The 23,615-nt window shown below is 41.4% G+C and overlaps 2 protein-coding genes across 5 annotated transcripts in view; both read left to right on the forward strand.

Annotated features, from left to right (window-relative positions):
* The window catches only part of RFX4 (regulatory factor X4), an 88,021-nt gene extending 76,116 nt beyond the window's left edge, over positions 1 to 11,905 (forward strand). For both annotated transcript variants that reach the window (XM_066550372.1, XM_066550371.1), the window contains exons 17-18: positions 1,649 to 1,787; positions 10,346 to 11,905. In XM_066550372.1, coding sequence (XP_066406469.1) covers positions 1,649 to 1,787; positions 10,346 to 10,618 — 412 coding nt within the window. In that variant the 3' untranslated portion in view covers positions 10,619 to 11,905. The remainder of the gene's footprint in view (positions 1 to 1,648; positions 1,788 to 10,345) is intronic.
* Positions 11,906 to 15,309: 3,404 nt separating this feature from the next.
* The window catches only part of RIC8B (RIC8 guanine nucleotide exchange factor B), a 33,001-nt gene continuing 24,695 nt past the window's right edge, over positions 15,310 to 23,615 (forward strand). The window contains exons 1-2 of one of the 3 annotated variants that reach the window (XM_066549921.1): positions 15,310 to 15,425; positions 18,985 to 19,032. Coding sequence is in view for 2 of the 3 variants with exons in the window: in XM_066549919.1 (XP_066406016.1) it covers positions 18,856 to 19,032 (177 nt within the window). In the remaining variant the exon portion in view is untranslated. Of the gene's footprint in view, positions 15,426 to 18,572; positions 19,033 to 23,615 lie in introns of those variants that run through there. The other 2 variants (XM_066549920.1, XM_066549919.1) reach the window with 2 other exon arrangements.

The following is a 23,615-nucleotide window of genomic DNA, read 5'->3' on the forward strand; positions in this document are numbered from 1 at the left end:
TGCCCAGAAAAGCTTTGGAGTTTTCATCCTTGCTGATGTACAAACTCCAGCTGGACACAATTCTGGGCAGGCTCCTCTCATGGACCCTGCTTTGAGCAGGGGGCTTAGACTAGATAGACTCCACAGGTCCCTTCCAACCTCAGTGATTCAATAACTGCTGTTAACCTGCAGATTAAAAAATGTCCACAGTTTGGTCATACAGAAACATTATCACCATAATATTCTAATATTCTCCATCACCAAAATTTGCTCAAGGCTCTCAATTAAAACAATTACAGGTATAAATTTATGTAACATTATTTCTTCTGGAAAAGCTTTGGACAGTTGATAAAGCTCTCAGTGCTGTTTTCATTAAGCAGCATTTCTTCTGAGCCATCCTTATTTGATTCAGTGTATAACTCACAGATGTCCATAACTAACACACAAGTCATAAACTGATTGATGGAGAAGGAATAGACAATATAGCAATATCAGCAAATGCCCAGGTGGTGCTATGATGTAAGAGGTTCAAAAGGTTTTACTGTGTTCCTCAGTCTTGTTGCAAACTCATTAACTTTGCCGGAAGTGTTTTCCTAGTGTGAAAGACTAAACTGTTTGGAAGGGTATCAGTAGATTAATTTCAACCCTGCATCTTATTCCATCTTGGATGTGATTGGGTTTAGATATCTGCTTGAATGTCACTATTAAGTTCTTACTGGGAAAACCTGGATAAGGAGAAAGGGAACATCTTTCTTATCTAGAAATATGACTGTTAGGTGGAGGCAGAAATAGAGCAGCACAGAGGTTCCGAAGCTGAGAGTATTCAAGACTTGGAACAGACCACAGTAAGACAGTGTCTATGTTATGTGTGTATATGTGAGAATTTGTTGTTTCTGCAGGTATCTCTTGCCTCTGCTGTTGGATTATGGTGATTTGAGGAAACATTTTAATCTAGGTGAATCAGCTTTTCTGAGAGACAACAAAGATTGGATGTTCACATGTTCACAAAACTGGGGAGATTGCAGAAAGTGTTCATGCATCTTCTGTTAGTGAATGGTTCAAACAATGGTGGCTAACACTGACTCAGTAGCTAAGGAAACTGCTCCCTCCTTCGCTTCTGGATGCCCCCAGGCAGAAGTTTGGGATTCAACAAAGAAAGTAGACAGGTTCTCCAACCTCACATCCCACTCCCTTGTGGAGTTGGCTGTGCTAAAGCTGAACATTGTATGCTTCAGATTCAAACTAATTCACTTCTCTCCCTCCCAAAAACGAACATCTGACTGAAGTACATGGAGGTGGCTGAACTCATTGTAGTTCTTCAAGTCAGGGCTTAACATACTTCCTCAGCCTGGATAGCAATTTCCTGGGAACATGGCATTAGATAACAATAAAAGGGAAAGACACTTTCTCCTCAGAAAGTGCAGAGCTGAGTCTGCAGTTTAAAATTAGTCACAGAAACATGCTGGGTCTCTCTATTTGATGTTGTGCTGGGCACATACTTTCACTAGTGGCATCTGCTTCCCATCTGAGCTGGAAAATATCTTTTTGAAAAAGATTTAAAATATCATCCTCCTATTAAAAAATAAAAGGTATGTTTCATAAAAGTTGTGGAATGATTAGTGCGAATAAATTATTGTGCATACTAAAAGTGGCTTTTGATGTATTTTAGATACACAGGAAGTTACAACTATGGTAGCTACAGCAACCAGCATCCCCATGCAATGCAGAGTCAGTATCCATCCTTACCACATGATACTGCTATTTCTGGACCACTTCACTACTCAGCTTACCACAGAAGCTCTTCACAGGTAATCTCCATTTATTACTTGATGATGGTTGTTATAACATTTAAAATAATTCCATTTTTAAATTTATCAGCATATTAGCTGTCTGAATCCATAAGCTGTCTAGTTATTGATGGCTCCTCTTTTTTTTTTATTTTCTAATATTACCTAGGTATCTTTTCATTTCAGTGGAGATCAGAAGTAGCTTTAGATTGTCGGTATAAAGTATTAACTCTAAAATCCAGCAGTCTGGATCTGTTTCTGTTTTAAGGAGTAGCTAAAGCAAAACAATTATAACTATTTGTATGATTCTTAGGAGTTGGGAGCAGGAAGAAATCTCTAAGAAGAAATAAAAGTGTTTTCATTTAGCTGAAGATGCAGAGGCCATAGTGAGTTCTTGTGGGGTCTCTGCTTTGGAGGATACCCATGTTTAGGAATTTGCCAAAACAGTGAGTTCTGCATATAGTTTGAATAACTTCAGGACACCACTGCAGAGGTTGTTTAATCTGTATCCTGTGGTCTCCTACTAAAATGTTTAGAAATTATACCAATAACTCTTCCACCTCACAAAGCTGAGCCAGTAGGAGCCAGCACTGAGGAAGTGTGAAGATCAGATCTGGCAAGAGTTCCAAAGTAGTGCCACTGTTGGAGGGCTCATGCAGTTGGTGCTTCCTCAGTGTAGGCAGCTCCTCTCTGGGCTCTCTGCTGGAAGACTGGCAAAGGGCAGACACAGGCAGAAGGTGATGGCATCGGGGTATACCACTTCCACTCACATAGCACCACTTACCCTCTACCAGAAATTTATAAAAGTGTATGAGGGACTGCCATGCTTAACAATCATCACTGGACTGCAACAGTTTCATACCAGATGCAAATGAATTTGGTAGTGCTTTGAAACTGAGCACAAAAAAGCTGCATCTTATTTTGGTCTTCAGAATCAATCTGCCACAGGACCTTAAGGAGTTATTTCTCTATTTATGCTTCATTTTCCCTAGCTGTAAGATAAGAATCACGGTATTGATCTCCTTAAAGCTTTTTGAGACCTGTACAAACCCAAGATGTTCATTTGGAGCAGCTCAACAATGGCTTAGGGAAAGGACAAGCTACAACTTCTCATCCATTTGTGTAGCACCTGGTCTGTCAGACTATATGAGGTGTCTGGCTTTGTCTGAGGGTTTTTGCAGCTGCTCTATCTTCAGCAGGAAAGTGAATGAACATTGAAGTGAAGCGTCCTGGGACAGGTTTGTTTTCCTCCATTTGTCAATATAGGTCTTACCCTGTTATCTCAAGAAACAAGTAAAGCAAATCAAGATCAACACATTTTTAGTTTACTCATATCCTGTTAACATGCTGTATGCAAGCAGTAGCAAACATTGAACTCAGGCAAATATCTTTCACACTGTAGTAGGCTGTCTCTACAAGTGCAGATGTCAGAAATTTTTTTTCTCTCTTGCTAGTCTTTGAAACACTGTCCTGAACACATATGAAGAACAGCTATGCTTTAATGATCACACTTTAAAGGAAAATTATTTCAATTTCTATGTGGCATGTTCTTTCTCATTCTGCTTATAAACTGAGATGGAATTGCACAGCAGAACACAGCCAAAAAAAACCCCATATCAATGTGCTTGTTCTGTATTGAGAGGAGTTACAAACTGGAATCTTACTTTTGAAAAATTATTTCAAAGTTCTTAACAGTTTGATATAAAATTTGCTGACAGTGTTTTTAAAGCTAAGTTAGCTCTGATAATAAGTCCTTTCTTAGCTACTTTTAACCAAAAAAAAAAGTTCATAAGATGTCCTTAATAAGATATTAGGGAACTGCTCTTTTTCTATTGGTCTTTGTGAGGGGAACATGTTGAAAGGAGTTGCAGTAGGACTCGTGATGTTGCAAAATCAAAATACAGGAAGCCAAATTTACAATGAATATATCAACAGCTGCCACTATACTTGAAACCAAAGGGGCTGCAATGTGCAGAGCTGTGGGAGTATAATCAGCTGGGAAGAGGAGGCTTTGACCATAACTTTCAAAAGAACTCTTTGTTATAATCTACATTCTGGCCAAATATAGAACTTTGGCTCAACTTTAGCAACTATTCTACCATGCTCTTTAGGACAGTGTCTAGGGATTAACTCCTTTGGGGAAAAAAAAAAAGATCTGTGTGTGTGGTAAATTCTCTACAAACATGGATTCAGGGAGAGCCCTTGTCCCAGACAAGGATCTGAGCCAAAGCAGGTGGCATGTAGTTGTGGTGGGGTTTAAGCTGAAGCTATTAATAACTATTTTGGTCTTTAAGAACATCATATCCAACCTCTTTCTATGGAAGAGAGTGACACACTCCAGGTTTTATCAGCTACTTTGAGAATTTTGATTTTGTCATTGCAATCTTGAGAGTGAGGCTGTGCTAGGGAAGAAGTCACACAGATGTAGATATTTTACTATTTACTATTTTAATATTTATTATTCAATATTACTTTACAGATCTCAAAAAGTGCAGGTGGGGGTCTGGCAGTATAGGCTGACTAATTTCCACTGATGGCTAAGACTCTTTTTGATGACAGGAACAGTCTGTTCAAAGCTTGGTCTTAATCCCAATTTTTTCTTCTTCCCTCACCATCTGTGAGTAATTCTCAGAATAGTTCCCTACTTGTAATTCCAGGCCTGATTGCTCATTTCTTGACTTGGCTTACTGGCCAAGAGCCTGGCAGACAAATGAAAAATGATCTACAGATTGATCTGTTACTACCTAATTTTCTAAGCAATAGTGCAGGATTACATACAATATTTTGGTGCTACTCCACCATCATATAGATGGGGATTATTTTTTTTTTTGTGTGTGTGTGTGTGTATGTACGTCAACATATCTATACAGAGACTTTATTTCATCACTTCTTTATTTTTTCTGCTTCTGTGGTTTAGGTACCAGGTGCCAGGGTTGAAGATATGCAACAACTCTTGCTAAAGCCTCTGAGAGGTCTCATCAACCTATGTTGAGTTTAGTAAAGAGTTACAACACCTTCACAAAGTCACAGTGTAGGCTTGACTGGCTTCTGAGCACAGTTTTTATCTGCAACATTCACCCTGGCTGGACAGGTCTTAATCCTCTTTCAGGCTATCCAAAGTATTTCAATTCACATAGTTCTACCTTTTACTTAGATACAAACTAATCCATGCTGCAGTAATCTTTCTTTGTAAATTTCAATGCTAACACTTTTAGTAGGAAGAATAAACCTACTAATAATTAGAAGAATCTGCAGTAGTACACATTTTAACGTATCTGGTAACATATAAAGATGCACATCTTTAACTGTAAGTATCCTAATGTGTAGCTGTAGTGAATCACACTGTAGGTTCAGTTATCCAGGTCTTATCTCTAGCAACGACCAGAAACAGGTGTGTGGAGGAAAAGTCTTAGAAGTAGGGTAAGTAGAAGGTAGTCCTTTCACCAGCATAGCTATGATGCCTTCGGCAAGAGCTAACCTAGGGATATCCTGAGTCGGAAGCAGCAGTTGGAATGATGTTTTTGTAGCAAACCACTCTCCATTACCCTGTCTTTGAGCTTTTTTGTACATATGCACTTTGTCAGGCATTGCATGAAACACTCATTCTCTTGTTATTTCATTGGGTGCCCTAGGGTTTTTTGAGTGATGAGGAATAGTGAATATTCATTCCCTCTTTATCTTCTCTCACCATTCAAGACATTCTGGATCTGCATCACTCCTTCCTCACCTCCTCCCTGTCATCTATTGCAGAATTTAGCATTATCATCTCTTTAGTTTCTGTTGTGACAGGTGCTCTGTGCACTGGAGTTATCCAAGGACTGCAGGGCTGTGAATGTCATGTTCTCTCAGTTGTGCTGAGCAAGGAACCTGATGGAGCTGGAGCTCCCCTCCAGCCTTTCTGCGCAAACCTGACTCTCAGAGTAGGTAGGAGGGCTCAGCCAAGAAGCTGCCACATTAACCACCTAGATCTGAGAATCCCTCCTTGATGCCACACTAAACACAGCTTCATTTTACCTTTTCTCCTTTGCTGCTTCCAAAATGGAACAGCCATCTCCGAACAGTCAATCTCAGGTGACAGAGAGCCATAGAAGCAGCACAGCAACATTTCTCCTTTTGTACCATGCTGCTCCTATCTTAAAGACAAAAATGAATCTATTTGTTTGTTTGTTTGTTTGTTTTTGCTGTCTTTAAGCTGCATTTATGAAGATCATAATTTACTTCCATGGTGTGGGCAGCAGAACAAATCACTGTGGAAAATGCTGCAGCAGTACAGTCTGCTGTTCAACAGTAGATCAGGTCTGGACCTCTCAGAGGCCCAGAGCACAGTGTTTGGGCTATAGTTAAAGGAAATTTAAGCAGTGTTATTACTCTGACTCTCCTGAACTGCTCTGTGGAGTGCAATGGTCTCATAAAACTTTCCTGGGTGCAGCATGCAGCACGACTCAGTTTTTCTGTAAAATACTGCATGCCACAATTCCACTAAACCATGTCTTTGTTTCATATATCTCTGCAGCAGGATTTTCTAGAAGCAGTACTGGAAAACAGTAGTAACTTTTTTGTGACAATGGGGGAGCCAAAGAAATCCTCTCTCAGACAGAGCCCATGCTTCAGTGTCCATTCATGTTGTTCTGGCTCATCTACTTTGGGAAAAAAAAAAAAGGGGAAAAGTTCTTAATCTTCCAGCTTATACACATTATAAACTCATGACTATACCAGTGCAGTAAGAATAACACCCTCCCCAATAACCACTCTGTCATCAAACAGCTGGTAATGACAGAAAGACAGAAATACTGCCCAAATCCCACCCATGCAGCAAGAGTTCATTGTTCCCCAACTGTATGCCATCATAAGGGCCTCGAGACTGTTAGCATATAATTGAAGTAATTATGCATTGAATGCAACAGGAAACAGATGTCTTCGTTTGAGATAATTACAAATAGCATTTTCCTAAGGCTCCAAATGCCACTCCCAAAAGTACCAAAATCCCTTAGATGGACTTCAAAGTTTCACTCGGCTTAATTAACAGATTCAATAAGGTTCAATTTGTGGAGAGAAGGGTAAATTTAGGGTGATAAAGATGCCTTTAATCAATAGTATCAATTATGTCATTTTATAAGATTTAAGCATCTTTTTATGAAGTTAATTTATAGCCAGCTCTCCACAATTCAGTACTTTCTGAACTACTTGCAAGTCCTAAAGTAGTAGCTAACATGCAATGTTAATTTACAGCATCCAGCAAAGTGGGAGCTAATACAAAGTAAAGTCAGAGCCACATTCATAAGGAAAATATTTTGCTGTTTGGACATTGAAACCTTTTATAATTGGTTGGTGAGTTGAAAATAAGGATAAAGAGATTATTCTCCATCCTTTCATTGTAGAACCTCAGCCTTCACTTCATGGGAAGACATATTTAATGTTGTATTTTCTAAAATAATACTAAAATAAATGGAATTAATTTTACTTTTTTGGGCAAGGCCTTAACAATAATCTGCTCAAAGTCTCACAGGCTTAAAGGGCTTCTTGTCTAGGTCTAATGGCAGCAGTAGTAACAAGTGTGAGTCAACCCAGAAAATGGTAATTTCCTGTCAAGAGTCCTCCAACAAATGTCGCTTTTATATCTGGCAAAGATCACTAGGCCCCAGTGTTTTGAGTTCAGCTTAAGCACTCTTCATTAACCGGATGTGGAGTGTGAAAGGTGATTCAGGCAGCATGGGCAGGCATCCGCCCAGATGGCTCTGCTTTGGACACTCCAACAAGGCTGAATAGATGCTTCATTGGGTGAGTTAATAGTCAGGCAGGGGCCAACGAGTACTTTAAAAATATTGTCCTTCAATAGTCTCTTCACTATAGGGAAAAAGAAGCCACTGAGTCATTTGTGATTAGCTGACCTACCATTACAAAACTTTCCATCTTGCATTCAGTCATAACAGAATTTATTGTAAAATACTGGATATTTAGAGTCCATGTTATTTTCAAGCAATTATTCTTTTTACATTCATGACACATTCATAAACACAGCTGCATTGGGTGCGCTCGATGAAAAGGAAAAGCAGCACACTGTATCCTGTCCCCTCATGCAGAGCCATTCCTCTGCCTTCTCAGTAAGCCTAAGCATGGCCTCTGGGCTGCATATTGGAGGAGGAAAATCTTTCTTTTTTGGTGCATCCTGAAGTTCATTCTGGGAGCCAAGATTTCATTCACTTACTGGCACAAGTTTTGTGGTTCCAAACAACCAAAAAGACATCATGTGGCTTCCCCACATATTGCTGTGTACAACAAGGGGACCCACCACAATATTCCCAGAGTTCATTCTCTTCTTCTTGATGATAGGTGAACATTTTTGCAGCCTACAAATTTTCAAATAGCAAATTATCCTGGCTGAAGACGGATTTCTCTTGGCATTTGTAAGGGATATGAAAGCACGTAATTCCCCTGTTAGAAGTCACAACCTTTGTTTCGAAACCTCAAAGGAAAATTGCACTGAGACAGGATGGCAAAGGCTTCTGTTATGGTTAGCAACAGAATAGCTCAATTATCTCATTGTGAGGAAGACAAGAGAGAATCACTGGTGTATTATGGCAGAAGTCTAGGGTAACCCTGTTATAAGTACACTCTTTAGTACAAGAACCTACAGTGATTTCATGTATAGATCAATGGGTAATAAAGGCAAAGTCCACCATAACTGGTATCAAGTAAAACACTACTGAAGACAAGGAAGAAAGTTTTTAGCTTGGGCCACATATTGCTTCAAAGCTTGAGTTTCATTGTTAATGGTCATTGGAAGTTCTCATCTTCAGTGAAAGCTTTTGGAAAGCCAACAAGTCTGAAGACTTGGTTCTCCTTCAAAGGAATATAAGGCTTTTTCTGCTCAGTATGTAAGCTCTGCTGAACTTTCCCACTGAAAAAACTTCCTGTGGAGTGAATTTGGAAATTTAGATGATGTTTTAGAAACCTGTTGTCAGTGTTGCCAGGACAGCTTATTCTGGAGCTGGATTAGCAGAACAGCGTTGAAATGTCAATGTTCCAGGGTGGTGCTGCAGTTAAATGCCCCATTTCAGCAGCTGTGATGGCACAGGTAGATTCAGCCTGTGTGGTGATGGGAAGTACAGGCTAGATAACACCTTTGATGTCTTCCCTCTCATCTGCCTACTGGCCTGTGTCCCCGGGACATGCAGGGATGTGCTAAATGGCTAACTACAGTATGTTGGCCAAAAAGTCTTTTTCTCCTCTCTAGTTAGGAGTGGCCAGCGTGTGGCTCTGAGCTGCCTGAGGCTTGTGAACTGTTCAAATACGTTTGTCAAGGCTGGCCTGGCTTCCTGGCTGTGCTCTGAAGGGAGACAGCACAAAGTCCTCATGGAGACACTGCTGCAATTGCCTTGGGCTTATGTAACAGCTGCTTATGCAACTGATTAACCCTGGGCCCATCCACAGTGGTGTAATGTAATTAGACCCCTTGGGAATCTCTGCTACCTCCCCTCCTAGGAGCACCTACTCCAGCTGATCTCTCCATAAGCCTCCAAAACATGAGGGGTTTTGCAGCAGTAGAAAGCTTTGGCATGCCACTTGCAAGGTTTGTAAGTATCAGAAGTGATAGTCCTGCTTTGGTGACAGCTTTCTAGTTAAAGAAATACAACAGCGTCAAACAACCCAAGATACGGAAATGTTAAATGTGACACTTTTTGCTGAAAAGGTATAAAAATGTAAAATGTAGAAGCTTTGAAGATATATGGCTGCCCAAGAGTAACAAGGATCCTCACCATCTCTGTGATGCACATGGATAACGGGGACAAAATGGGGAGAGCTGTTCCTCAGACAGCACACAGATTATCTACTCCTGCAGGACGGACAATAAGATAAATACATGCTAAGCAAGCCCTCATAAGCACAATTTACTTTCTGTTGCAGTCTGTAGCTATAGAGGGCAAAAGCTGTTCTGTTTTCCTTCCTATCTTGTCCTTCCTTAGTGGAAGCCATTTGTCAGACTTTGATTTCTAGTTTCCAAGTGTCACTGTGAACAGCTGGGAACTAGAAAGATTCTCCTCCTGCCTGCCTCTTTCCATAAGTTCTCCAATTAGCTGCTGGTTCTGGGGCCAGACCACACTGCTTTCCTGATGAAACTGTCAGGATGTCTTGTGAACACTTTAAAGGGAAGGCACTTTCCCAGAAATAAAGATTCTTTTGCTCCTCTCCCTCAAAACTCATTTAAGTGAGGAAGAGTTAGGACATTTTATTTTCTGATTCTTAGTAAATAACAAGTTTTTGAGTAAAAATGGGAGAAAAAAAGATAAATTAATTCAATTTATTTTTCTTCTGTTTTCCAGATATATCTAGCACTTCAATAAATTAATTCAGTATTTAAAATCAGTGACTATTTTGCAAGACTTTCCCTGAAACTTTGGTTTACAGCAGACAATGGTTATCTGATATTTCACATTCAGTATGGTACCTTGTTGTTGGATAGCCATTAATTCATACGATTTTGGCTTTTCTAAACACAGAATTGTGACACCACCAGCCCTTATTTTAAAATGAAGTATGCGGCAGATGATTCTTTGATTTCTTTTTTTTTTTAATTCTAGTACCCCTTCAATGGTCCAACATCAAGAATGGAGCCCTGTTTGATGAGCAGTACTCCCAGGCTGCATCCCACACCAGTGACTCCGCGCTGGCCAGAGGTCCCAGCTGCCAACTCCTGCTACACAAGCTCCTCCATGCACTCCACGAGATACGGCAATTCCAGTGACATGTATGCGCCCTTGACAACACGCAGGAATTCTGAGTACGAGCACATGCAACACTTTCCTGGCTTTGCATACATCAATGGGGAAGCCACTACAGGTTGGGCTAAATGAAGATGACTGGTATCAGCTGAGCCCACACACTTACAAGAGTTACAAAAGCTTCATGCCATGTGGGTCTTTTTGTGGACGTTCTTCAAGGAAGGTGAAAATGGAAAAGATCCTGGGCAGATAAATATTGTTCTTAACATGGGCAGATTGCAGACCAGTATGACCGAATGTTCCTGTAGCTGAAAAATACTTTTGTGCTGTTCTAGACCACTTTTTGGGCCGATCAGTGCCTTTTTTAATTCTGGGACAACCCTGCGTTCTCTAAGTTTGAGTGAGCCAGTTTTACCCCCTCTCTTATTGACAAACATTAATGAGTCTTACAAACAAAAAGTACTGAAACAGGACCTATTTATAATTTGAATTAAAGACAGAAAATTTGCCCTCAGCAAAACTCCATCATCTGTTCTTTTAAGCTCTTAATGCATTCCTTAAAAACTATTCTGCCAAGTCATCACTTACTCATATCAATTCCTCTATCTGGTTCCTTAAAAGGACATGTGTTGCTGTAGGTTTCAGTTTACACCTAACTTTGTATATTGATGCACCTTTCTGTTGATCTAAGTAAGTGTGATCTTTACAAAAGAGAAGAAAAGACATGTAGCATTGAATTATACACTGCCTTAAGTTGACTGTTGTTCTTATTATATATGTATTTGTGTTGAGTTTGCACAATCTGGAAAAATCTAACTTCTCTGGTTAGTAATGACAAGGTAAGAAGGGACTTGGGACTGGGAAGATTTTGAATTCAGAGCCACGTATGTTAAATATGATGATATGAAGCAATTATATAAAGGAAATGGCAATGCAAACATGATTATTTGCTTAATTATCTATTGTCAGGTATGAAACTGTTCTCTCAATTCCTTCACGTGATGATAATTCTCTATACGTCTATAAAAGCAAAATTCAAAGCTGTGCCTTTGAAGTTATTCTGTACTGTGTATGTGTGGAAAAATGTATTGTATTTTGGGGAGAATTTTTCTTAGACATTTTCCTTCAGATTTGTAGCTATTTGTGAGTTTTTGTTAGTTTTTATTAACATAGCTTTTTTCTTCTGTATTATAAAATGCACCAAGCAATTATGGTGGACCTATTACCCTATGGGTAAGAAATAAATAAATGGAAATATGACAACAGGCATTTTAGTAGTTGTTTTGTAAATAAAATCTTTGATAGCACCCAGTGTGACAATAACCATGTTTATGTCTAAAGTGGACATAAGTGTTATTTGTACAGTTGTGCAAGGTATATGAGGGATTTTCACACCCAAATAAAGTTCTTGAAAGTAAATAGATGCCAGTTCAATTTACTTAAATACAAAAATTTCTACAAGCTCCAAAACTTCAAAAAATGTTAGACATCATCATGCTTTTATTCAAGGATGGACTTGAGAACAGGTACAATTCATGGCAAATGCGTGATGCACCTCCACTTGCCTGATGGACTGGTGATCATGACCTACCAAGGTCCCTCCAAGGACCAGATGCCTTGCTGAGATATCTGTGGGTAGAACTGACCAGTAACTCAAGGCTGGATCTTTGGAAGGATCAGTATGGTGGCAAGCCTAAGCACCACTCAAGGGAAGCCAGAAGCACTTCTGCTCTTTTTTATAGTAAATTTTTAAACCAAAAGAAGCCTAATCCCCATTGACTGAAAAGGAGGAGAAAATGAGACTATTTTAGCATACAAATATTCCATATCCTTCAACACTTATGGGGTCAGCTTTGCTACCCCGAAGAGCTCAGGCCGACTGTTCAGGAAGGAGGAGGGATATCGGACACAGTGTGAGACCCAGAAATAATAAAACATTTCTGAATGGAGAACTGCAACATCCTGGGCCTCTTGGGAGAGGAAATTCTGACCAACAGCAGCACCACAAAGCTGCTCATAAAAAAGAGCTAAGAACATCATCAGCCAAACAGGGCTTGAAAAGTCTTTTGCAAAAAAAAGCCTCCATATTATTTCTTTTTTTTTTCTTTTTTTAAAAATGAATTAAAAAACTTGTGTTGATGCCTCAGGAGTGCACACTTCCAGCTACCATTGAACTGCTTCCTGATGAGGGCTTTGAAATTTAAAGTAGACATTCATGGGGGGCAGTGTATAGAATGGTGGAACAGAGGCCACCTCCTGCATGAGAAGAGCTGCGAAGTAAAGCAGGACTGATCCCGGGCCACTGCAGCTCAGACCCCACAACAGCAGCACAAACCATGTCAGCTTTCAGGTCACAGGCTGTGCACCAGCCTGGGGAGAGCAGCAGCCTGGGGAGAGCACCATAACCTCTAGGTAGAATGTCTGGTGAGGGGCAAGAATGTCTTAAGTCATCCCAGTACAAACTGTCAAACCTCCTGATTCAGAGTCTGCGGGTTGTTATTTAATTATTTTCCTTGACCATGGAAATTAAAAGTTGGGTTTTTTTGCCTAGCCATGCATTTATGTGCATATGAAGTAAATATGTGACTATGCAAATGTTGCTGATGAAACTTTTACACCACATTCTGAAATATTCAGTCTCAATTGCAGTTTCTCTTCTGTTATTTTTTCCTATTTTCTTCTTTCTTTCCTTTCTTTCCTATCTTTCCTCCTTTTTCTATTTTTTTTCTCTTTTCCTTTTCCCTTTTCCTTTTCTCTTTTTTTTAAATTTCTTGCTTACATTCTCTTTTTTCCTAACAAATGCACATTTTTATAAAGATGTGATCTTTTTCATGGGCTAAGACATATAATAAATGATAGATATATAATATATACAGTAGAAGAGGAACTAATATTATACCTTACAGCATAACTGACATAACACATTTAATATTTTTGAACAGATCTACACACACACACAAATGTATATATGTATGAATGCCTATAAAAATCCATTACAATTCTTCAAGATTTTTCATTACCAGGTAGAAAAAAGACTCAGTGGGGGAAGAGCAGTGAGACCTCCATTCAGTAGCATGAATCCTGTTTTTGTCAGGCTACCTCTTGCTGCAAAGGTCGCTCCCCTTTGACAAAAATGGCCTCTGACCTCCCCAGCCCCACAATTCTGTTGTGACTGACCCTGAAACCCATGAAATTCAGGGGCAGACATTGCTTTGGAAGGTTTACATAAAGCTGACTAACATGGGAAGGGCTTGTGGTATGCACCCATCTGAAAAGGTCTGGCAGTTCTTTGGTAGAGGATGCAATTTATTGTGTCCTTCTCTTTCATTGAAATCCTAATCCTTCATATACTACATAAAGTGGAAACTAAAACACGTTGATGATGAATAACAATGTGCCTTTGAAGGGCAGTAACAGTTTCCTAATCTTTATTTTTCAGGTTTTGGAATTTAAAAAAAAATAACCATAGGCAAGTAAAATGAGTGTTTTGCTGTGCTGTGAAGTAAATCTAAGCAGGCTTATACTTTTTTATAGAGTTGTAAGTCTAACAAGCAAAAGACTCTTTTCATTGGGTTTCTCTCCAAAGCTCTGTTAGTTTACAGGTGGATCAGACTCAGAATTAATGGCTGCACACTGGATGACTGGATTTTGTTATTCCTTGCAGTCCGGTGACTGTGCTGTTCTGGATTTATATTTCAGTTCTTGTGGCAAGAAACCCCTAAGGAGGAAATTCAGGTTCTGGTTTGGGTCTGCATCTTAAACACTGCAGACAGGCACCGTCACATCTGACAACCTCTGGGCTCTGTCCATCTGCAGATGCAACCTCCCTGGTGTTTTCTGCTATGGAACCAGTCATTTGTGAGATTAAAGGTTTCTCTTTCTCACGGATTCCTAAACTGAAGGAATAAAGATTTTGAGGAGAGACCAGCCACAGCTCCATATGAAGATACTTGGGGAGTGGGTTTTGTTAACTTCAATATATCATCTTCTGCTCTCTGGACAATGAATTTCAATTACAGGGCACCTTGAGTTTGGAAATGCTGTGGATGTGCTCAGAGTGGCTTAAACACGCGGTCTTGCAAAACCTTTATAGAGACACCGTTCACCTTTGCCTGGCTCTGCCAATACACCTTCCCCTCCTGCCACCTCCTGAACAAAACGCAAAATTTTCGTGTATCACCATTGCTCTGGTAGCTTAGACTTGAGACTGGTTTTGCTGCAAGACGCTGTGGTGAAGCCTCGCTTCAGGGAACACTCACAGACTTCGGCCGCGATGCTTAAGCCTAAAAGCTTAAGAAAAAGCAGCCAGGCCTAGCTGTGGCAGCCCTTCGCCTTGTGACTGACACGGTGTGCACAGGGCAGGTCGCAGGGAGCACACAATCGGCCAAGCCTAAGGAAAAGGGAGGGAAGCGCCGGGTAGTGCCCTGTGCCGCCGTGCGTCCCGAGAGCGCGCTATCGCCGCTCTTCCCAGCAGGAGCCCTGGGCGCTGTGGGCACGGACTGCAGCACCCATCGTGCCCCGCGGCAAGAAAGCACGGCACACCCCGCCGGCCGCCGCGCCGTTGGGCATCCTGGGAGATGGAGTCCTCTCTCCGCAATAGCCGGCCGACGGGATGGCAGCCAATAGGAGGGGTCGGGAGTGCGCGCCGTCGGCCCCTCCAGCCAATGGCGCGCGGATGCTGCCTGGCAGTCCGGGCGGCTTCCGCGGAGCGTCGGCAGCGTCAGAGGCCGCGGGTTGCGGCGCGCGGGCGGGGCGCGGCCGCTGCCGGCGGTGCCGGACGGGACGGGACGGGACGGGACGGGACGGGACGGGACGGTCGGGAATGGAGCGGGGCGCCGAGCCGGGCCCGGAGCTGGGCGCGGTGCTGGAGGCCGTGGAGGGGCGCGGCGGCGGTGGCGCCGAGGCGGTGGAGCGCGTCCTGGCGTGGTACAACGAGGAGGTAACGGGTCCCATCCCCCTCCCCTCTGCGCCGCTCCCCCGGCGCTGTCGCCGCCCCGCCCCGCCCGCCATCGGCAGCGCCGCCAACATCGTCCTGGACCTGGGCTCTGCAGCGGGTCCCCAACGCTCACCGCTTTACCGCCATGGCCCCCGCCCCTCACAGCCCCTGCCCGGCGCAGCTTCCCGCCCCTCCCGTGCGCTCCCCGCTCACAGGCCGTGCAGGGCACCGCGGCGCTGCCGGGGCGGAGAGTCGTGGCAGTGGCTGGAGGAAAGCAGACTCCCAGGGGAGCACAAAGCTTGGCCCCGGCACGTTCGGTCTTGCGTTCTGCACGCCCAGTGGGTAGTGTGGGTTATCGGTGATCGGCTGTAAAAGGAGCTGTTCGATAGCGTTCATTTGCGTCACAAGTCTTTTAACCTACGTACACCGCTAGGCAGGGGTCGGATAGAAGAACACTGAGGTCTCTTGGTACCTGCCCACTTGCCTGAGGTGCTGCCCTTTGTGGGCAGCCCTTTGTCACCGGGAATGGAGAGAGCTTTCTATCGCCTGGACAGCGACGGTGTCAGTGTGCAGGGGATGTGTGTGAAATGGGCTGACAGACCCCGCTTCATTTTTCCGTGTTTCTGGCCAAGCAAAGCGAAAGGGGAAGACAGCTTAGAGCAGGTTGAGCTTTTAATGCTGGCAGGTATGAACAAGTAGTAAGGGTCTACTGCTTTTGTAGTCTGATATGGATATGTTCAGACAAGAAGTGAAGGTGTTTCCTGTTGATATAAGGAGGTGAAAATCAGAGTGAAAATACATGTTGGGTTAATCTTTTATTACCCCCCCCTCCTTCTGATAGGGGCATTTTGACACTTAGATTGTAGTAGAGGAGCACAGTCCATTCTGAAGTATTATGTCTCAACCCATCAGGTGGCTGTCCTTTGTATATGTGCTTCTGTGAGTGGTACACAAGTCTCTAAAGCTGGTGCTGACTCAGGGTTTGGCTTTGGCTGTAATTTAAATGCAGTCATGTTGAACTAATTATTGACTGAAATTTAGGAATCTGTTTCAGGAACGAACATTCAGATCTTTAGTTAAAGTTTCATTAAATCGCTTTCTGGTTAGGGGAGAAGCCAAATGAACATGGATGTGATGTGGGTATTCATCCTCTAAGAGGTGTCTTGGAATTTCCTATCTTAAGTGCAACATATTTTACACCTAACAGTTGTCCAATCGGCAGAATAAATGCGGCACTCAATATGAGTGATCAGCAAGTCTCGAAGTTTATTGATAGTTCACACATATTTATATTGGTGTTAATGAAGCTAATACATATTGCAAAGCTGAGCTCATTATTGGTTAATTACTTATCGGTCAACCACGCCTACTTCTATATTCCTATAGTTATTTTGTTACTACTTCTACATTCTTGTGGTTATTCTGCTGAAACTATCCTCATATTTTTGGCAAAAGATCCTCTCCTCTATCCTGTTGTTGCACCAAGGGCACAATGTCCTTGTCAATGGTTGGACACTGACTGCTGAATCCTAGACTTCTCTCCTTCTAACTTAACCAACGGTATTATGTCGCCGTGACCTTTCTCAGCTAGCCAACTGTCCACAAAGCTCTCCACAAACAATGTCAGTAACTAATTTCTTCACTCAAACTTGGGCTTGTAGAAGAACCTTGACTCTTGACATAGGCTGCCATTGGGTGAAATTCAAAGGTAGAGATTGATGCAGCTGGAGGGCACTCTGTCTGAAGGATTGGTAGATCAGGAGTTCATGGAACATCTGTTTTAACTTACTGACTTCTGAGGTACAGAGGAAGGATTCTGATTGGAAAGAACCTTTTGTTTCTGTCCTTACTCCTCAAAGTGACCCCATGTTAAATGTGTTCTGTCAGAAAGGATGCACAAGCATAATTTCTTAATTTTGCTGTACTGGATTTTATGCCTTCTCAGCAGCTTTCCCAGGTGAATTATTTAGGCTTGAGTTGAATCGTCAAGGACAGAGTTGAGAGCTCATGCACCTTGTGTTCTGACATTTCAAGTATTTGCATGAAGTCTTGGAGTTAAGTGTGTAGCTAAATACTTCTTTTGGAGTGGGTGAGAAACTTTAATGCTGTCTCAGTATGACATTGCCTTTACTGCATTTCTTGTTCAAACTTTTTAATCGTATTTCCTCTATCTCTTTTTTTTGTACACTTTGTTACTGACACTTTGTCTATGGGCCAGCAAAGACTGGGCAGAGTACTCCAGGTTCCAGAGCTTTAGGTTTCCCTGGTTTTTTTTTTCCAAATAACGAATGAAATATACTTTAATTGAAAAGAAAGGATGGATCAAGTGTAGTTCCAAAGTGCAAGTGCCTATAGAATAACCATAATGAGAGAAATTAATATGTCTGTTGGTGCTTCTCTGTGCAGTCCTATTTGCAGTGATTATTCCAAATCTCTGTTGCTCTACTGCTTAGGCTTGTTCTCACTACATTGCTTTTGTAAACTTGCTAAAATGTTCATGTGCAAACATAAAGGTTGCATTCTCTTGGTTAATTGCTCATCATTCAACGCTCACCTGTCTTTGATTGGCATGTTGCTGAACTCCTGTTGTCTAGTTGGGAGCTCTGTAAGAGAGACGAAGGGGATTATTTGCCTATTATTGAGAGAGGAGGGGAATGATTTTCCTAACATCCTCAAGGCTCTAATTGATGTTGGTAACCTTTCTGTGTAATTGTAAGCTTGGGTCATGAAAGGTAAGAAGGCCCATGAATGTGCTATGGAAAGTCACTTTTGTTTTCAGTCGCTTGCATGATGTAGCAAGTTGCATGTTAGATGTAGAAATTGATATTTTAATTTTTTGGAAGCTGTTAATCATGCTTGATCATTTATATTGGAAGTTTTAAAATGTTAAGAGAAATGTCTGGTATTAGTGCTGTTTTCTTTGTCTGATGAGTAATATTTCGCTAATAGCATTCTTCAGGGTGCAAACATGGAACTAGGCCCGACTGCTATTTGAAGTGTTTAATAAAAAATAAGGACTTGTAGTTAGACCATGTCTATCTTTTGTTTAACTGTACCAGAGAAACAAATACCTTGGTAAGGTGTTTTGGAAGCTGCCAGAACACAGAAACTCGTAGTTTTTGTAGCAAGGCTTATTTGATTTGTAGTACTTGTTTTCTGGGCAAGATGATGCCATGGTGGTTCTGCTTTGGAACAGTCAGAGCAGTCAAAAGCTTGCAAGCAAGATCTGTTTGGGGAAGAATCTGGGTAATGAGGTATGTGTAAAACACAAGGCAGTCTCTCTCATTTTTCACCCTGTTAAGTGCCATGTGTGAGGTAGTTGACTCACATCCCACAGATAAAAGCTTGCTCTGCACCAGTTGTAATTGTGAAACTCTTCATTGGAGGCACTTACTGAAGCTTTTGCTGTTGGGGAGGATGGGAAGAGGAGGGCATGGTTGTAGCCTCATTATCTGAGGCTTGGTTTAACCAGAGCCCTGGAGTTTTGAATAGTTTTGCTGGTATTACATCCTCTGCAGCTGCTGTGCATGTAACAAACACAAACTCTTGTCTTTGCTTACAGAATCGGGCCACTTTCAGGTTTGACCCTGCAGATGAAGACAAAAGAAGGGTGAGTAAAATAGGCTGTAGAGCTGCATACCTCAATGTAGAAGTTAAGAGTAAAGGCAGTCTCTCAACTTAGCTGCCATTGTGAAATGGTGCAAGCAGTGAGTATAAAGTTATAATTTAATTGTTACTTCTTCAGTCCGAGAGACATGACAACTACACATTCCCTTTTTTCTCTGAAATTCCCCTAGCAAAGGCTCTCAGTGTTGAATGAAAGTAGTTACAGAAAAGCCTATAAATGATTTTGCTGGGTACGGATTTGAGATGAGGTGGAAGAATAAATGTAAAGATACTCTTCTATATCTACTAAGGTAAAATTTTGCCATAGATTTTTCAATTTTCTCTCTTCTCAGCAGGTAACAATATGACAGATGTATTTCTTGTCTATGTGAGATGCTTAAAGAACACTAGGGATTAGGATGAAGTGATAAGTACAGAAGAAAACTATTAAGCTATAAGGAAGACAGGGTTGCAGAAGCCTGTTATTCCAAAGGTGCTGTAATCAGTGAGATGTGGTACATGCATCAGGTGTCAAAGCTGGGAAATGTGAATTGAGCTGTCCAGGTGTGGTAGGGCTTAGCACATCCCTTGGGATCCATTCACAGCCTCGCATTTAAAGCTTGGACATGGAATTTTTTTTTTCCTGTTGTTATTTTTAGAGTGTAAGATGTAATACCAAGCCCCTTTCTTTCTGTTGTGTAATTAGCTTTGGGGCTGATTTGCATATTTATTCAGAAAACGTTCATTAGTGAATGAGGCTGTATCTTTCTGCTATTTCTGGAATAGACTCAAAGCTTGAAATCAGAATTGCAATATTCCTACAAGGATAGCTTGTCTGAAATTTGGCACACATTGTTTCATTCCATGATCTTATGCTAAATCTAAATATTTTAAGGTGTTATGTTTTTGGGTTGTTTTTTTTTTTTTTTTCTGGTAGAAATGGATGGGATGATAAGTCTGCCAGTCTTTTGCATTTGCAAACCCAACAGTTGTTTGTACTGTAATCTTCAGTTGCAATTCCTTGTTACACAGAGGACTCAAAGACCTCTTAGCTTTGCTTTATCTATGGCTTTACTGGAAGCTCATACTCAGTGATGTGGTGATGGACTCTGTGTGTCCCTTCTGATCTGTAGGAGAACTCACCTGGGATCTGGACTTGGTGCTTACCTCTGTTCCCTCACCATCCCTCCCATCCCTTTTTACAGTGTGCTTGAGCGAATGTCTAGTCTGAAAAATTGATTGCCAGCTGCAGAACACAGGAAAGGACAAGAGAGCAAAGGCCAAATTGGCAGAAGCCAAATAAAGACAATGAGTTTGGAGAGGTGAATGTAAGTTACACAGTATGAGGATTTTTTTTTTAAGCAACCCATACACACCAGTGACATGCTGAAAATACAAAAGATAGAAAGGCCAAAACTATGGCTTGACTAGAAGCTGGTTAATTGGACTGAGTAAATTGTTCTGCAGCTACCAAAGCATGATGGTTTTAGGCTGTAACCTAACTAAATCAGCAGTGAGTTTGTGATAATGAATTCCAGGAGAAAAGTAGGCTCTGTCCTCCAGAAGACAGGAAGAGAGGTAATGCTATCAAGTTTGTCTATCTGAACATAGCCACAGGACTGTAATACATCACAGGGTGATAAAACCTCAAGATTGTAATGTGAGCTGTCCTTGTGTTTTTCCTGGTTGTTTAATGATGTATGTGTCTGCCTTGGCCTATCTGTGGTGAGTGTTCTGGATATAAATCAGATGGCAATCTATGTTGTACTCTAAGATCCACTCAGATACCAGGCACATCAAGTCAGTGCCAATCCTTCTTAACTTATTATATACTAATAAAAAATATCAATTTATGGAAGCCTGTTTTCAGTTTCTTTGTGTCAACAGTATAGAAATTGCCATCTGGAAGTAAATGTGTTCTGGAATAGCAGCTGAAATAAAGGCAGTGGTGTTGTTTCTCAGGAGTTTAATGAGCGCTTAGAAATCTGAAATATTTGTCTCAAGCAGTCAAGAAGTTTTTGACAGTGTTCTGCTGGAAAAAGTTGAGTCTCCAGAACTGCAACGCTTCACAGCACCATGGCATGGTTGAGACAAACAGTTGGTCTGTTCTGGAATCCACTCCAGAAAAGGGATACCTATTAACTTGACCAGGCAGTCACCTTGGAGAGAGTTGTCAGGTGTAGTGTCTCACTCTCTCTGGCAGAGCAGGTGCTTCAGCTCAAGCTCACATGCTAATACAAAAAGGAAGGCGTTTTTTGGACCACTTGATCCTTATTTAATAGCTTTGCTCTCCATTATTTATACTTTGTTGGGGCCAAATACTGCTTCTGAAGTAGCAACACATTTGTGCTGTTTACAGACTTTAGATGGTAAGAAAATTACAGTACAGTTTGTGCCCTGGAAAAAGTCTCTCAGCACTGATTGCCTGGCTGGTCATAGCATTCCACAGCTGGAAGTTGTTATGGCACCATTTGCTGTGATATAACAGATGAAGTAAATCTGTCCAAGATGGCAAGTAGGGCTTTCTAATGAAGGCACTGAGTTTGCAAGAGGAAGGGGAAAAAAGGGAAGCAGTAGCCAAATGTAAGAATGTGACTTACAAGCCATATTCTTACCTGATATGACTGAACTATTTCCTCTTCAGCTCCATACCTTTCTGTCTGCTTCACCTCTTATAGTACTTGCAGCATCGAGTTTCTGCTATGTTAGGTCCAGCTTACTGTGTTGGGTCTCTTAATAGAAATCTTCAGAATTTGAGACCAGTGTTCTTGAGTTACTGTCTGGATTTGATTTGAACATGATGGATCTAAAATTCAGTGGGAAGAAAATCACCCAAAACAGTCTTTTCCCCTTGCATCAGTGAGTGTTTTCAAGGTGTTGAAATAGCTTGTGGTAAATCATACCAAATGTATGTGGGGATTTCTCTACCAGTTAAATTCATGATGTGGGGAGATTCTCTAAGTCTCTGTACAGTACCATATTTTAACTCTGGAAGGAGTGAATTATGTTGATGGAGCAAGATGCTGTCACACTCTAAATCTTAGAAGAACCTCATTCTTAAGTTAGTGCTGTTGATGCTGTGATGTTTCAGGGAGGTCTGAAGGTTCCTGCAGCCACCAAGGCACAGTTTTTCTCCTCCCAGTAAATATGGGGTAAGCTTTTAAAGTCTGTTAGTGAGTGTCCTGTAACAATATTAAGCTCAGGTTCTCCTGTGAGCACACTGTGTGGTATTTTAGTTGATGTTACTGTTCTGACTTCTCCAAAACCCCTTAAGGGACTACCAGTCTGTAAGAGGAAAAAGTACTAAGTATCCTGCATTAATACTGAGCATTTGTTCTAATTCCCTCTGGTCCTGCCCATTCCCATCCAGCATTTTTCAGCTGTTACTGAAACCTCTTAAGGTTCATGAAACCCATCTTTCCTTTTAACATCCTTTCACCATTTATTACAGAAGATTACAGAAGATAAAAGGATTCTCCCTCTCCCTGTCCAGTGAGGTGAGCAGCAGCTGCTGTGAGTGCAGCTACACAGGATTTAACCTTTCTGTGACTCTGAAGCAAGTGTTTAATCCACCAGTTCTGACAACAGGGATTGCTCAGTGTGCTCCTCACCTCACCTGCAGAACTGTCCTGCTCTCATGTGTTCAAACCTTCAGCTTGGTGCTGTGCCATGTCAGAGCTGGCAGGCTCCTGCCAAACAGCCAACTTCCCGCTATCAGTGCAGGCTCAACAATGAAGTGCTCAAAATAGAGCAGGCTGAATCCTCAAGGAATGCAAATATACACCTTCCCACCCACATCTGTCCACAAAGACAAATGGGCAAAAATTTGGCACAGTCTTCTCAGGGGAGGTTATCTAATTGTCCTGTTATTCAGCACAGTTGATGACATATGTTGTATAAATGTTGTCTTGACTTGCAGAGAAATGAAAGTTGTAACTTATATTTCAAATATTCTTGGGCTTACTTTCTTATTGCCATGGATGCTTAGCTCGGAAACGTAATAGACATTAAAACACAGAAACTGAAGAGTTGTGCTTTCCTTTCCATCCCCTCCCCTCACCTAAGCCTAATCAGCCTGTGAACAAACACAGTGGAAGATAATGGAAGTATTTGGCCCAAAGTCACAAAGCAGGTCTGTGGCTGAGCAAGGGAGAAAACACACGTCTCCTGTCTCAGGAGAGGTCTTTTTCTACTGGGCTGTGTTGCTTCTTAGCATCGTGGCTTTACACTGTCAAGATAAAGGACCAAAATAGGTTAATAGTTTATTTGTCAAAAGAAGATGACAAATGGGTTTTTCTGGCCTTCCTCTTTTAATACAAGATTTAATACTACAGCCTAGACAAAGGAATGGTGTGCATTATTCTGTGTTAATATTAGCACAAAAGCTGAGAAATCTTGAATTTCAGAGAAATGAATGGATTTTACAATAAAAAAATGTTAAAACTAGAAACTGCCTTGAGTGTGTGAAAAAGTATATGAAAAACATTGCTTGCTGTAGCATGATTGATGAAAGTCAAAATATTATCTAGATGTTGAAAGGATAGAACACCAAACAAAGGAATGTGAAAATCTTGCAGTGACCTAAAG

Source organism: Molothrus aeneus, chromosome 5, assembly GCF_037042795.1.
Source record: "Molothrus aeneus isolate 106 chromosome 5, BPBGC_Maene_1.0, whole genome shotgun sequence".
Lineage (NCBI taxonomy): Eukaryota > Metazoa > Chordata > Aves > Passeriformes > Icteridae > Molothrus > Molothrus aeneus.